Raw genomic sequence first — 14,944 nt, 5'->3', positions numbered from 1 at the left:
AGGCAGTCAGATGGCACCTGAAACATTAGGGCTCTCTAATTAACTGGGCACAAAATTGCTTTCCTCCAAATCATTTTATGGAAGGTGGGTAAATGAGCCTTAGTTGGTCTTATCGTAGTCAAGCTATGACAGCTCCAGAGCTCAGCCCCCAAGGGGACTGAGTGCCAGAGGCCAGCTCGCTCAGACCAAGGCCGTGGGTCAGCCCCTGGCAAGCAGGGAACATTCAGCTCTTATAGTGATTAGCCAGCTCTTATGATTTCAACTTTGCTTGCTAGGTAGCTTCTCTTGGCTTAAGGCTCCAGCAGACGGTAGAGAGAGGAGAAGGAGAAGACGCCGGCTGTTCCACATGTATGGCTTTATTGGAGGGGTCCGTGAAGGCTCTCAGCACTTCTTCTTCCGAGTTAGTAGGGGTACAGTATGCTACTTTTATAGCCTTGGCCCAGATCCAATCCTGACCAATGGCAAAGGTTAGAGTGACCATAAGTGACCAATAGTAGGGTTAACAAGATATGGCCTTACGTGGCTGTAGGGATAGGTTATAGGGCGGATGTCCCTGGAGTCAGGAAGCTTCTTTGCTGCTGTGTCAGCATTTCTATTATTCAGATTCTCCACGGGGCCCTGGCTAAACTTGTAGGTTTCACTGCAGGTGGGGAAGGGAAAATCCCACACAGAAATCCCTAGCCCACATCTGCCTGATCTGTGGAAGTGTCAGGGCCAGGTTTGCTGCAGGGCTGGTTTCTGTCACGCCGCGCCTGCCGCAGTGCGAGCGCTGCAGCTCTGCAGGCTGAGCAGAGTTTGTGCTGGGCTGGGGCTCACTGGGGCTGGGCTGGTGCTCACTGGGGCTCACTGGGGCTGGGCTGGTGCTGGGCTGGTGCTCACTGGGGCTCACTGGGGCTGGGCTGGTGCTGGGCTGGTGCTCACTGATGCTCACTGGGGCTGGACTGGTGCTCACTGGGGCTGGGCTGGTGCTGGGCTGGTGCTCACTGGGGCTCACTGGGGCTGGGCTGGTGCTCACTGGGGCTGGGCTGGTGCTGGGCTGGTGCTCACTGGGGCTCACTGGGGCTGGGCTGGTGCTCACTGGGGCTCACTGGGGCTGGGCTGGTGCTGGGCTGGTGCTCACTGGGGCTCACTGGGGCTGGGCTGGTGCTCACTGGGGCTGGGCTGGTGCTCACTGGGGCTGGGCTGGTGCTCACTGGGGCTCACTGGGGCTCACTGGGGCTGGGCTGGTGCTCACTGGGGCTCACTGGGGCTGGGCTGGTGCTCACTGGGGCTGGGCTGGTGCTGGGCTGGTGCTCACTGGGGCTGGGCTGGTGCTCACTGGTGTGTGCCAGTGCCACCGTGCTCCTGCTGCAGCCTCCCAGGGAACAAGGGCAGGAAGCACAAAGAGCAGTCATTCAGGTCTGTCTCCACTGCTGGTCCTGAACTCTTCTGTCTCTCTGTCAAAACTGGGAATTACTGAGGAGGCTTAACACATGTTGGTTCACACATTACCAAATGCACAGTGATGTGGTAGTCCTGGTTACCTGGGAAAGCTAGGCTTTAAAATCTTCCATTTTCTGAAATAATTTTTCAGGCCAAAGCTTGCCTAGTTTTCTTCTCACCCACTCATGTGTGTGTCTACCAGGGTGCTGGAGTTCACAGCCTGGGGTTGGTAGTCTTAGTCTGTTTTCCTGGCTAACCCTGTTGGGTCCAGCAAAGAATATTAAAATTCTGGCTTGACTATCCTAATTGGGATAAAACTAGCTTCTAGTATTAGGGTCCTGTGCTACTCTTCATCATTCATTGCTGTTAAACACCATAAACCAACTCCTTGCCTTACTGGTATTTTGCTTTACTCTGTCAGTACACATTGGGGTAGCGGATCCACCCTCAGCCAAGTCCTCCTTCTGAAATGGGCAGGTTTGGGAATTGCTGTCCTTTGAGATAACCTGCAGATTTTTGCCTCTTGCAGAATAGAATTCTGTGCTAACCACTGCCATTTTAGAAGTTTCTTAAACCCTCATCCCTAAAAAAAAAATTAAATCAAATTGATTCTGATACAGAAATCACTTCCATAAATGTATGTTTTGTGCTGGGTACTGTCAGAATTCCTTGCCCTTGTATCTACAAGTAGGAAAAGCTGCAAGTCCTAAAACATCCAGTTTCAGGACTTTTTAAATGTAAAAATAATTTAGAGCTTATCCCAGAATACTTCTGAAGATAAACACCAGTTTAAGGAATCATGTAACAGTGAGGTTTTCTACATTTCAATTTGTCTTGAGGGTTTTCTTTTCATAAGGCAAGTCAGTACTCTGCTGTTTGTAGCTGCTGTTTGACATTATTTCTAATTGCCAAAGTCTTCAGGCTGAACAAGCTGGTGGAAGTTGCCTTGTAGCTATGTATTTGAAATTTTCAAAATAAGTGTATCTGTCTAAGTTTCTGATTAGTCTCTGTTAAAATATTGTTGATAGTGACGATGATCTCTCCAGTCTACTTATTTTCACGCAAAAATATTGAGAAAATTTGCTATGATTTGTGATTTTGTGCTTGTCTCTTTTTCAGATGTAGTAGGTGGTTTTAGGATTTGCACAAGGAGCTGGTGGAAGATTTTCATCAAATTCAAATTATGCTGTGACAGATTGTGCTATTTTTTAAGACAAATAGTAAAGAATTATATGCAATCAAAACTGATAGTAAAATAAATAGGTTTAGGCCTATTAAGCAATATTTACATACACTTTCAATCTGATAGTCTGGTTTTTAAGTCTTGTTATAAGAAAAACATTTTTTTTCCCTTTAACTGATCAATTTCAGTGTTTTAACTATAGATTTCAATTTGATTTAAAAGAAGCCTTGAACCTGTAGGCTTAGTCTTCTAAGACATTTGTTTTGATGTTTTAATACTATTTTTGAAGTTTTACTTTTTGAAGTTTATTCTTATCTATTTACTAATGTAAATACTATTTGGAGTAAAATTTTACAGTCATCTGTGGATACAGAAATACTTAAAAATAGAGTATAATCCCAATATGCTGAGAAGAGATGGTATTTAAAAGAGTAATTGTCCATGTCTTTGTCTTCTGGACTAAAGACGTGTCCCATATTGAAGACCAGATTTCCATCAGTTTTTGTTGGATTGCAATGGAAGAAGTAAACAAAAGCTGAATGTTGAGTAAGAATTTGTTACAACTTCATTATCTTTGTGCAGATGTCTTCCTCAATGAAAACTTTTCCATCAGCTTCCTTACTCAGCCTTCTACCATATGCTTCTAAATGTGTTGGGGGGATTCCTGCAATTTTGCTGCTTTTTTAAAATTTATTTCTAAATTTTTATTTAGTTAATTATTTTCTTCTGATTGACAACTGGTAGTAAAATCTAAAAATTTAAAGCTAACTAACAGACAGATCTTCAAGACTTCTCTGATAAGAAGGAGTAATTCATTCATCTTCTTGAATCTGGTGTTTGATCCCACTGGAGGCTGCCTGAGAGCCAGATGCTCCTGGTTCCTTGGAATTAGAATAAGGCTTATTCTGCCTTATCTGATTCCTGTGCTCAGTGAGATTGCCATGTGAGAGTCCTCCAGCCTCCAGGAATAGCCATCAGAAAAGCATTGGGCATATATGTGGGTTATCAACAACTTCTTAAGAGGGCTTGAAGTGTCTGGTTAATGTTCTGTTTGTTGTGAGACCACTGCAATTAAGCTGAGCTTGCTTAGATTCTGCCAAGTCTCCTAGGTGGTTTGTAGGGTTGGAAGATCATTTCTGTGTAGATGGACTAAATGTAATAGGTGTTTTATTCAAAAAAGCCAGGCTTTAAAAAAAGAAAAACAGATCTGTGAGCTGAATTCCTTTCTTACACACTTAATACCTGCTATTAACAAGAATGGTAAGAAATGCTATATCTGGCTTGTCTCCTTTTAATCAACCTGTAAGAAACACAAGAAGACAAAACATCTGAGATTTGGTTTTAAACCAAGTGTTCTTCTATAGTCTGTAATTGTTAGAGGGGATGATAGTCTCTTCAGCACAGCAGTAATTAGCAATCAGTGTATATATGATATCCGTAAAGTTTGTGTTGATTTTTTTGTATTAAAAAAACCCTCTATCTTCAATGTCCTTGTTTTTGTTACTGAATCTTTTTAAGCAATATACAAGGTGCTGTATCCAGATAGGTTTTCCAATAAGCCTGTAGTCCAAGAAAAATGTTCTATTTACCCTATAATTTTTTTTTTTTTAATGAAGCAATCATTTCAGTAGCTTCAGAGCTACTAGGACAGAAGAAACTTGAGATCTTGCTATGGTGATTATTCTTCCACAGCTGTTTCAAAACTGTGCCTTGTAAAGCAATATCATCTGCAAACAAGCCACAAAATGCAGGGGTAGCAGTTGATTGTGTAGGTGGGACTCTGTAACCAAAACCTGCTGTTGGGCTATAAGAATACAGAGGACAACCACTGGTTGGCTGAATTTGGGTTTCTGTTTCATTTATTGCTGTAGAACAGTACTAAGACTCAAGTGAGGTACAAGGACTGTTCGTAGTCTATTTTTGTGTGCACTTGTAAAACAAAACATTTTCTGAGATTTATAGGGCTCTTTCCCACCTCAGGGAAGATGTAGAAGTCAGGAAAATGCCCTTGTGATGGCAGATAGTTTATGATGGCAAAGTATTACTCACAGTTCCGTGCCTCATATTTGAGGACCTCCAAAGCTCCTTGTAAATTATACTTTATAGAATTGAAAAGAGAATAGTACCTATTTAACATTCAGAGTAAAATCTTGTTCCAGTCTTGAACATAAAGATGTACTTTTTTATGTCTGAGCCTTACTTGAAAAAATTTGCTATGTCATGTGTCTCATTGGGGTTCAACTCCTTTCTGGTAATTCTAGCAGATAGACTGCTGTCTATATGTAAGACTCTTGTCTGCCTCCTTGCCTTTTCCATAAAGCTGGCATTTATTCAGGAGAAATCATTTGCATGGGGACCTTGCCTCACCTTTCTAATGCAATATGACACATCTTGTCCTTTTGTTCCTACATTGATTACTCAATATGCTTTCTTCCAGTTATTAAGCACATAAAATGAAATGTAACAATCACTCAAAAAGTATCAGTGACATATATCTCACTCATCTCTGTCTTCATGGTTACAGAGCAGTAGCTGAAGTCATGTGGGACCTTTGTTAGTGAAGGCAATCAGGGTTGCCTTTTGGGCATAATCTATTACTGACTTCAAGGAGTGTAATAATTTGGCTGGGATTCAAGAAACTGCTGATTGACACACAGCCTCTCCATCTGTTGGCCACTGTCTAGTTTATCTCATTATAACTTAATCAACTATGAATATTTACCAGATTCCTTTGCCTGCTCTCAGGGTCTTTGGTGTTGATTATTCAGGCCAGAATATATAATAACATGTCAAATCTGAAATGTTAGTGCCTACCCTGCTGGATTGGGTTTACATGGCCAAGCCTTGCTAGTGGAGGCTGCTTCAAGGATGGCTTCAGTGAGAAGCTCCTAGAAGCTTCTCCCATGTCTGGCAGAGCCAAAGATGGATGTGCTATGGATCAAGGCTGGGCCAGATAGAAATGGTGGTTATGTCTCTGTGATAACATATCTAAGAGGATGAAAATTTATCATGCAGTTGACTCCTGGCAGGGACCTGCAGACCCATGGAGAGAGAGGCCTATGCTGGAACAGGATTCCTGGTAGGACTTGTGACCCCATGGGGAACCCATGCTAGGGCAGCCTGTCCTTGAAAGCCTGCACTTTGTGGAAGACCCTCACGGCAGCAGTTTGAGGGGATCTGTTGCCTGTGGGATGGACTCACAGACTCTTGGAGAGCTGTCTCCCTTTGGAGGGACCCCACGGTGCAGCAGGAAAAGGACTCCTCTCCCTGAACAGTGGGAGAAACTGCCAGTGATGGACTGACCATAACCCCCATTCCTTGTCTCCCTACACCACTGGGAGAGGAGGTACAGCTGGGAAGGAGAGAGAGGTGGGGAGAAGGTATTTTTATGGGCTTCTTTTACTTCTCATTATCCTGATCTGATTTTGATAGTAATAAGCCTCCTGCATGGACGTGTTTTCATAAGCATCAAAAAATGATAGGGTAAAGAATTGTACTTCAAAACAGCAGCATTCTGTGATAGTTATTAATACCTTAATTAGAAAGCAATGGATTACTTCTACAGTATGAACAAATATGAATATTAATAATATTTTGGTCTTGCAAGTTCTCAAGTTTAGTTATTTCTGGTCTTTGCAAACTTTTTCTAGCATTGTCAGTATTTCTGCCATCAGTGGTAGGGGGTGAGAGATCTTGCTGTGTAACTTTGTCTCTCAGTACTTCTGCTTGGTTTAGCTCTCAGTTGTTTTCCAACCAGGAGCTCTGGCAGGCTTCTGGTGAGCATGGGAGACATCTTGTCAATAAGAACGGGTCATTGCTTCTGATCTTCTATATCCTTTTGCTTTTCCCCTCATTCTTGAGCAAAGAGCTTACTCTGTCTTAGCTGTTTAAAATGTCCTGAAAGCCTCCTTTATATTCAGGAACACCAGGGTTAATTAGGTGACCAAGCCAGCTCTCAAACTGCTGGTAGCAAATGAATATCTGTCCACCCATCAAGATGGCAAAATGGAGTGACTTCACCACACAGGTGTTGCAGAGTCTGGCATGGAGTATTGTATGGCTTTTGCTCTCTCTGACTGGTAGGATGGCTGGAGAGTGGGATGTCCAATTTCACCTTGGTGCTCTTCCTTTGAGCCCCTGTCTCAACAGGGCTGGAGTTTTTGTTTCATGATGTCTGACCATGAAGCAGAATGTATTGTGTAACATTTCTGCTTCTTTTTGAGGTTCTGCTGTTCTTCCTGGGTGAAGAGTAGGACATGAATGGTTTTTGTTTCAGAATAGATTGGGAAAAAAGGGGAGGGAAAACACTGTCCTGTAAAAAAAAAAAAAAGGATGGTATCTATTTCCCCAGCAAATACCATCTTTTCTGACTGATGCTTTTCTAGATTGTTCTTAACAACTTCAAGTGAGAGAGATGTTTTGGAGTCCTGTGCAGAGACAGAGATCTACATTGGATGTTTTAGAGCTAGTGTGGTATTTGTCTTCTGATGGTGGTGTGAGTTTGAGTTTGGGCATTTTGGGGGAGTAACACACTAAGTCAGAATGTGCTTACATTGTGTCTGCTGCCTTGATGAGAAATTAGTGTTTGAGCCCAGATCTGGTTGCATTGAAAGAATTTAATTTCCCTGTGTTGCTGGTATTTCACATTCAAGAAATCATTAGATAAGTCAAGACAAGTTTGTGTTCAGTTCTTTATACAATTAAGCTATTTCAAATACATTTGTTTTTTTGCTGCTTCAGTGATTATTTTTCTCTCCCTGTCTTAATACCTCCTCAAACTTACCAGTGCTAAATTGCCTCTTTCTTTTGAAATGTAAAAACAAGGTCATCTTATAGCTTCAGATAATATTAGTTAAAATGTGTCTGTAAAGTGACAGTAAAGAGCTATGCAAAATAGAAGAATTAATGATCAGTGCTAGATCATTAAGTGAAGGCTGGATAAAGGGAAATCCATCATAGCTTGAGATCCCTGACAGCAGAATTGATGTCTGACCAGCAGTTCTCTGTTCTATATGTTTGTAGTATGTTAATTTTGAAAATCTTCTATTTGTCCACATTTATTGAATTTTTTTATTTTGTGGAGACTGCTTCTCCAGCTTGCCATCACTGGTTAGTCTAATTAAAGAAATATGAGCCTTTATACCTTTCAGCTATTAGTTCATGGTCTCTGCAAACTGCACCATCACTGTACTAATTTGCAGAAATCTTATGTTTTCCTAGAAACCCCTGAGGGCCTGGAGTAACACTTTTTCCTTTTTTCCCCCTCCCTTATTTTTAAATGACAGCTTGTATTATGAAGTACAGATTGACCTGAAAAAAAGGGATCATTGATTTGATGCCATTGGCACTGTTCAGAATTTTGCAAATATGTGAAGAGGTAACATAAAGTTTTCTCAAGGTGTTCCCCAAGGACAGTAGTCATAGAGAGCCACAGAAAAATTCTTTGTTAAGGAGTTGGCAAATTAAATACAGGACAGTAAGAGACCTCTCTCTCCTTTTGTGGTTAGAACAGAAATGCTTGAATCCTACTGTGCCAAAGTCTTACTCTTTCATAGAACATCACATCAAAGTACATTACACATTTTATTCTTACCAGATTCCTGAAGTTATATGGATAATATTAGCAGCAAATTCAAAAAGCACTAAGGAGAAACTGGTCTATTTTCCTTTTTAGAAATAGAAAAAATCGAGAAAAAAAATTGTTTTGAGCAGTATTAAAAATCAGAAATGCATTTTGAGTAACTTACTGCTTATTGTAATGCTTTGATTTTTGACAAAATAATTACAGATAAGATAGAGATGAAAGTACTTTTAGTGGTTTGGGTTGTTTTTTTTTTTCCATTTCCATTCCATTTCCATTTCCATTCCATTTTTTCCATACGGTATTAAGTGGAAAATGGAACTTTAAATAGGGAACTGTATTTGTCTAAGCTGCTACAAGAGAATCATTTGAGTAAGAGTATCATTGGGCCAAAATACCACTTACTGGTACAGAACTCTTTTCTGATGTACTTCACTTACCTTATGTGTTCAAATTGCACACAGGATTATATGTACAGGTACTGAAGTCAGTAGTGGTGTCATCTTAAATGTTTCTTCATATTCTTGCTGTACTCCACATCTATGATTTTTTTTTGGTAGGACAAGCCTGTGAAAGTACAGTAGGCTACACCTCCTGTTGACTATAAAGGGAATAACTTCCTGCATTCCTGACTTTCATGAGAAAGCATTGGTCCTCTTGATTCATCTGCATAGATTATGGAGAAGTAAATTTACAGCATATGTAAACAACCACTAAGACACGTAAAGTTTAGCCTTAAGAAGAGTTAAATTTTATATAAGAATCCCCAAGAGAAAGTGAGTTTTACTTAATAGACAAAATTCACAAATTTTTAAATATTTCCAGCTGAAAACTTTCTGTAATTCTCCCTTTTTGTAATAGAGAACCTGGTATTAGAAATTATAATTTCCTTTGGATTAAATTACTGGGAAGTGAAATTCATTTATTTGTTAGATATTGTCAACAGATATGATGTTGCCAAGGACAGAAATATTGCAGTCCTATTTAAATTTAAAAATTTATGTACGTTAGGATATGACTTATTACTTTATTTTCTTTTTAGTTATTTGAGCTGCTAGGCCCTGAAGGTTTTGAACTCATAGAGAAACTCCTACAGAACAGATCTCTGATTCTGGAAAGATCTTTGACTTGTCCAAATGATAACAGGTTCCAGGCTCTCCAAGGTAAGTGACTACAAAATTTTTGTTCCAAATCAGATAAAAAGTAGATTTCTAACTGTTCTGTTTTATTTCCAACAGTAGTACTGTCCATGTGTAATTTAAAAACAAACAAAAAAATCCCAGGAGACAATTAAGGAATGTATTTCTGGGCTTAAGCAAAGAAAGTCTGGTTTTACAGAAGAAACAAATATAGATTGCATATATTTATTTACTTTTCTGCACTGCCTGTGGGCATGTGCAAATTTTGAATGTATTAACAGTTGCACTTTTCCTGTTTTAATGGATTACTCTGGAAATAATCTGATCTTCTATTATTCCTCATTTGCTTTCCTGCTTCCTCTCTACTTGTACTATCATCTAATGTAGGCCTTGGGGAAGAAAAGCACAGTTACAACTTCTGAAAATAATAGAGTCAAACTTAAGCATGAATAAGCGAGAGGGTGAAAAAAAGGAATTCAGGTTTTGTTTATAAGTTAATATGTCTGCACCAAGTAATTATTTTAAAATAAGTTTTACAGATCATTGGTTTAAAACAAGTCTTATAAGTTTCTTTGACAAAAATAAATCTGATAGCATATGGGTTGTGACTTGGGATAAATCTTACATGGACATAGCGCCATGCAGCGCACTGCGTGTTACAGCATATGGAGTTGGAAAAGTGTGAATAGAGCCAGTAATGGCGGACTTGTGTATCTGCACAATAACTTTAAAATGCAACTGACCCCTTTTTAATGTTTGTCTTCAATGAAACATAACATAAGCAAGCGTTCAGAAGTTCATCTCTTGCTGTGCTAATGGTTAGTCTAAACTCATCAGAACAACTGTTAGTTTTACCTTTCATGATTTCAAAGATGAATGTCTTCCTGTATGACAAGGCTTTCTATCCTGATAGCTTTCCTTTCTTAGGTCATCAAATAAAAAATTAAAATACATTCAGTATAAATTGAATTAATACATTTTTCTCCTGTGTACAGAGTTTAGTTACAGGAGTATTTTCTTCTCGCTTAGCAGAATTAGTATTTTGGAAGCTTTTATGAAATTACTCTTCATTATGCCATCATTAAAATCAATCACAGTAATTTCAGCTAGAATGTGGAGGAAGAATATTTTCAATGTTATGTTTTTCAGACAATAGAAAAGCATTAACTGATTTAATGCTTTTTTTCACTGATGAGAGAATTCTTTCTTTAACTGTGTAAAAAAGTCAGTGATATTAATGGTATTTGCTCTGAGACTGAAGATGCTCTTGGCCCTGAGTTCAGTATTTTAATTTTAATAAGGTTTTATTCTTTTTAAGTTGATCAAAATGGTATTTCTAATGGAGAAGTCCTATCTTTCCAAAATTTCACTTGGGGAAGAGACTAATTTCTGTCTGCAGAAATTTAATAAATTCTGAGTGATTTGTGCCTTTAAAAAATTAGCAAAAGTCGAGAAACTGTACATGTACTGCTTTTTTGTACCATGCTGTATTATTTGACTAACTCTTATGTAATTTACTTTCATGACAGTAAAGGTGATTGTGGTGTTTATCAGACAAATCAAGTAACATTTCTGTGCCCTGGTGTGTTCAGTCTGAATTAAATTTGGTCAGAGAATTGTGTCCATTGTTGTCCCCTTTTAATACAAGAGAGAGGGAGAGAGAGAGAGAGTTAAAAGCCGCAGACATGATGGTATTAATGTGGACATTCTGACAGTTTATTACAATTTTTTTAATGCTCTTCAATGAGTTATTGTTGCCTTATCCAGTATGCATGCTGTGAGATGTAGGAGTTTCACTGTTGCTGTAGGTGAAAACTAAGCAGCACAAATTGTTCAAAATGTCAGTCAAGTGGGTTTATTTGATGAAAAAAGGTTTTCAAGTTTTTTGCTTCAGAGTTTGGCTGCAGAAGTTCATATGAAACCTAACTGAGTTAAGTATTTAATATGCAGTCAAACCTATATGAACTAATAATCTGTTTGCAGAACTTTGAAAAATGACATTTAAAACCGCCAATATTGTTAAAATGAAAACAAAATAAATCTCTCCCAGCCTGTCATATATAAAAGACTTGGTTGTGTCTTCAGTTTTAGCCAGTACTGATCTCAAGAACATGAATGTAACAGCTTTTTTGGGTCCCCTGCTCCCCTGGATTTATTGTTTACTGTAATTGTTCTGTGGTTCTGATTCTTCCTGATAATCCTGCTGCTTATTGACATAAAAGAAAGGAGTCCTTGTGATTGTATAGAGTAGGATAGACTTCCTCACTTGTTCAGGGAAATTGCATTGTGAGTATGCTTTCAATACAGTCATGTTATCTAGTTTATATACACTAATTGGTATGTGAAGAGGCTGTTTAAAAAAAAAAACCACCCTGTTTAATCTGTTGTCACCCATCCTGCTTATCAGTGCATGTATGTAAGAGCAGAGATAAGAGGCAAAGTGGCACTTCCACTGCAGATGAAGTTGTTACAAGTACAGAGAACAAAAAATGTCCTTCCTTTGCTGCTAGTCCATCCCATTGCTTTGGGATTAAGTGTATTTTAGATGTCCTGCCTTTGGGACATGACCTGGTGGTACTTCTAGATGTCTTGAGCCCAACTGCTGCACAGTCTACGTAAAGTTCAACTATTTTTAAACACAGAATACACTCACACATGCACGCACAAACCCCCCAAAACAAGCATGAAACCCCCAAACCTTTAGAATGAAACTGGGGGGGGAAAAGTGGAATCCAGTACTTATGGAGATGCATGTCTGTTATCATATTGCAGAACAGTGCAAGAAGTTTATAGGAGAAAACACTAAACCAAATTATGGTTGTCAAGTCACAATTCAGTCTGAACAAGAAAAGTTGTTAATGAAGCAATATCGTCGGGAAGAAAAACGAAATGCCAGAAAAGAAAAACAAGCTGTGGAAGATGGAGAAGGTTCTGGAGAAGGACAAATGTGCTTTGATCCCAAAGAGCTGCGGATGCAAAGGTAATAAATCCCAAAAGTTGAGAAATGCTTCTATTGTAATTGCTACTTCAACATATCATAACAGTTTATTTTCTTTTAGCTTGCTTTGGTGATTAGGTGATTCTGACTTCAAGTCACGTTTTATTACAAGCGTAGAATTTTTTTTTATATGAAAACCTAATTTTCAGGAAAGAAAGCAGTGATTTGCTTAACGAGAATCTTCTTGATCTCATCTCTGTGGGCTGGAATTGCAGATTAGTGGGGTAGGCTATCTTTCTTAGTTCCTGTATGCACACTGCTTGCTTAGGATTTATGAAGTCTGTACTAAATCTATCAGAACTATCTTTCTTTTTCTCTCTCAAGATTAATGGGTACTATTTTCCAAGTTGACAGCTAGAAGGTAGTGGGAGGAGTAGAGGAGGGAGAGAATAAGGAGCAAATAAGCTGTTGTATTTTGTATTGAGAAAAATATAGTGAGAATGGTATCTAACTGTGAAATCATGTTGCTGTGTTGCTTAAAAAGAGTCAAAACTGCTTTTAGGAAAGTCTTGCACTTGTTGAATTGCACTTCTCAATTTTATCTAAACCATGTGTTTTAAGGTTTTGGTCTAACTAGCGCCAGAGAATAATACTGTAATTCGTTTTTTTATTTCATTTCCTCAAATCTTGCTCTGACTTTAATGTACCATGCTCAGTTTTTGTGATGGCAGCTTGAAATGGGCAGAATTACTGCAGGTATTTTTCTGCCCACAGAGAACTAGCGCTTCTGAATGCTCGGAGTATGCCAGTCCTAGGTAGACAGAGAGAGCTGAGCGTTGAAAAAATTCATTATCCACATGTCTATGACTCCCGAGCTGAAGCTATGAAAACATCAGCATTCATTGGGGGTGCAAAGGTATGTTGGTGCATGACCCTTCTTGAACAGTGCATCTTTCCCCATGAGTAATGTGCAGCAGGGTTCCCTTTGTTTCCTTAGTCTCCTCCTTCTCGGAATCCAACGTATGAAGCGGTGCTTCTTTGCAGAGGGTTTTAAAGGCTTTGATATATTCTATTTTTACTTTGATTCTGAAAGAAATAATATCATTTTCAACTGATGTATTTGCTTTTATTTCTAGGGTCATTTAAATTCTTAAGATATTATGTTTTTTTCTTTTGGATACCTTTGAATTTACTTTAACAAAATAAATGCTTTATGAAATTCTAGACCTAATGGATTCTGAATTTAATAAAACAGAATTATCTTTTTTGGGGTTTTGGGACTATTTTATGAGTAGTAAAACTGATTTTTTTCCATTTGGGGGGTTCAGTTCTATCTATAAAAAGGGTGAGATTTGCTTTTGGTTTGGATCCATTTTTTGGAGGAAAGTGATAAAGCATGGTTCAAAGTGCGTTATGCATAATGACACTTTCTGTTTTCATACTTTTAATTAATTTTCCTGTAATACACTTTCAGGTGTTCTTACCAGAGTCAGTTCAGCGAGAAAATAATAAAATGTACGAAGAGGTGAAGATCCCCCATAGTGAACCAATGCCTATTGGTATTGAAGAGAAAATTGTTTATATTAAAGACTTAGATGAGGTGAGTATACCATTTCAAAGACATTAAATTAGTTTTTACTTTGTATTATCAAAATTTAACTGGAAATATTGCCAGTTTTTCCAGTGATATGTGATAGGTAAATGCAGGCAGTTAATTTCTTCACTACTAATTTGAAGAATATTTATTGGGGAACGTAGTTCAGTGATACAATCCCTTTCATGTTGACTCAGATTCAAGGAATTGTTCATGAGTTGCAGTTCTCCATTCCTTTGGCATTACGTTTTCAGTTATTTATGGTTTTGAGCTGTGATCTGAATCAATGAAATGAAAGCATTACAGTGATTCTGTTCTCTTCTGAAGATCACAGGAGAAAGTGAGCCTGAGCTTCTGTACCTTGACCTGTACAGGGTGGCTTCTGCTGCACAGCCCTATTCTGCACCAGGGTTACTGTGTGATGCAGCTCAGGGATGTTGAATATGGTGTTATGGACTGTGTCATGTTATGGGGTGCAAAGTCATCTCAAAATGTGCTTTGATGATAGAAAGTGAAGAGCAGAGAGGAAAAAAGCGGATAAAACAAATGTTAACATTTCAACTTTTAGTGATTTAAAATGATGAAAAAGCTGAGGTAAGGGGAGTAAATTTCTTGTTTGTTATTTACAGTCTAGAACTTGCAGTACTCCATCACAGGTACCTATTTACTCCTTGTTGTATATGTCAAATCTATTGAAAAGGGGAAGATTTGGTATTGATTTGAACAGAGACATAAAAAGCAAGCTCTGTGTACAGAGAGGGTTTATGTCTCTTAGTTCTGCAGCATATAACATGGATACGTTATTTCCACCTTTTTCTCTCTGGGAAAGCAGGAAATGAGAATATATGCAAGGCACTTTATTGTGATTATGAATAAAGATTTAACTCTTTCAAAACAGAAGACAATTTTAGAATCTGAATCTATTCTTTTCTGCTTAGGTGACAGTGTTGTGTTTATGAATTGACTGACAGCCCTTAACCAGATTGAAAAATACAGAAACTGCAGCTATTGTCATTTTATATGACAGTATTCAGCATGACAGCTTTCTGCAATAAAATGTCTTTTTCCTAAGTTAAATACTACCTAC

At 38.6% G+C, this 14,944-nt stretch overlaps 1 protein-coding gene across 1 annotated transcript in view; it reads left to right on the top strand.

Moving 5' to 3' along the window:
• ASCC3 (activating signal cointegrator 1 complex subunit 3) overlaps positions 1–14,944 on the top strand; it is a 251,434-nt gene that overhangs the window by 33,282 nt on the left and 203,208 nt on the right. The window contains exons 5-8 of the mRNA XM_058801018.1: positions 9,229–9,349; positions 12,098–12,305; positions 13,038–13,179; positions 13,738–13,863. Of these exons, the coding sequence (XP_058657001.1) occupies positions 9,229–9,349; positions 12,098–12,305; positions 13,038–13,179; positions 13,738–13,863 (597 nt within the window). The remainder of the gene's footprint in view (positions 1–9,228; positions 9,350–12,097; positions 12,306–13,037; positions 13,180–13,737; positions 13,864–14,944) is intronic.

Source organism: Ammospiza caudacuta, chromosome 3, assembly GCF_027887145.1.
Source record: "Ammospiza caudacuta isolate bAmmCau1 chromosome 3, bAmmCau1.pri, whole genome shotgun sequence".
Lineage (NCBI taxonomy): Eukaryota > Metazoa > Chordata > Aves > Passeriformes > Passerellidae > Ammospiza > Ammospiza caudacuta.
The sequence above is the reverse complement of the archived record's forward strand: the minus strand, read 5'-3'. Positions and strand labels throughout refer to the sequence as shown.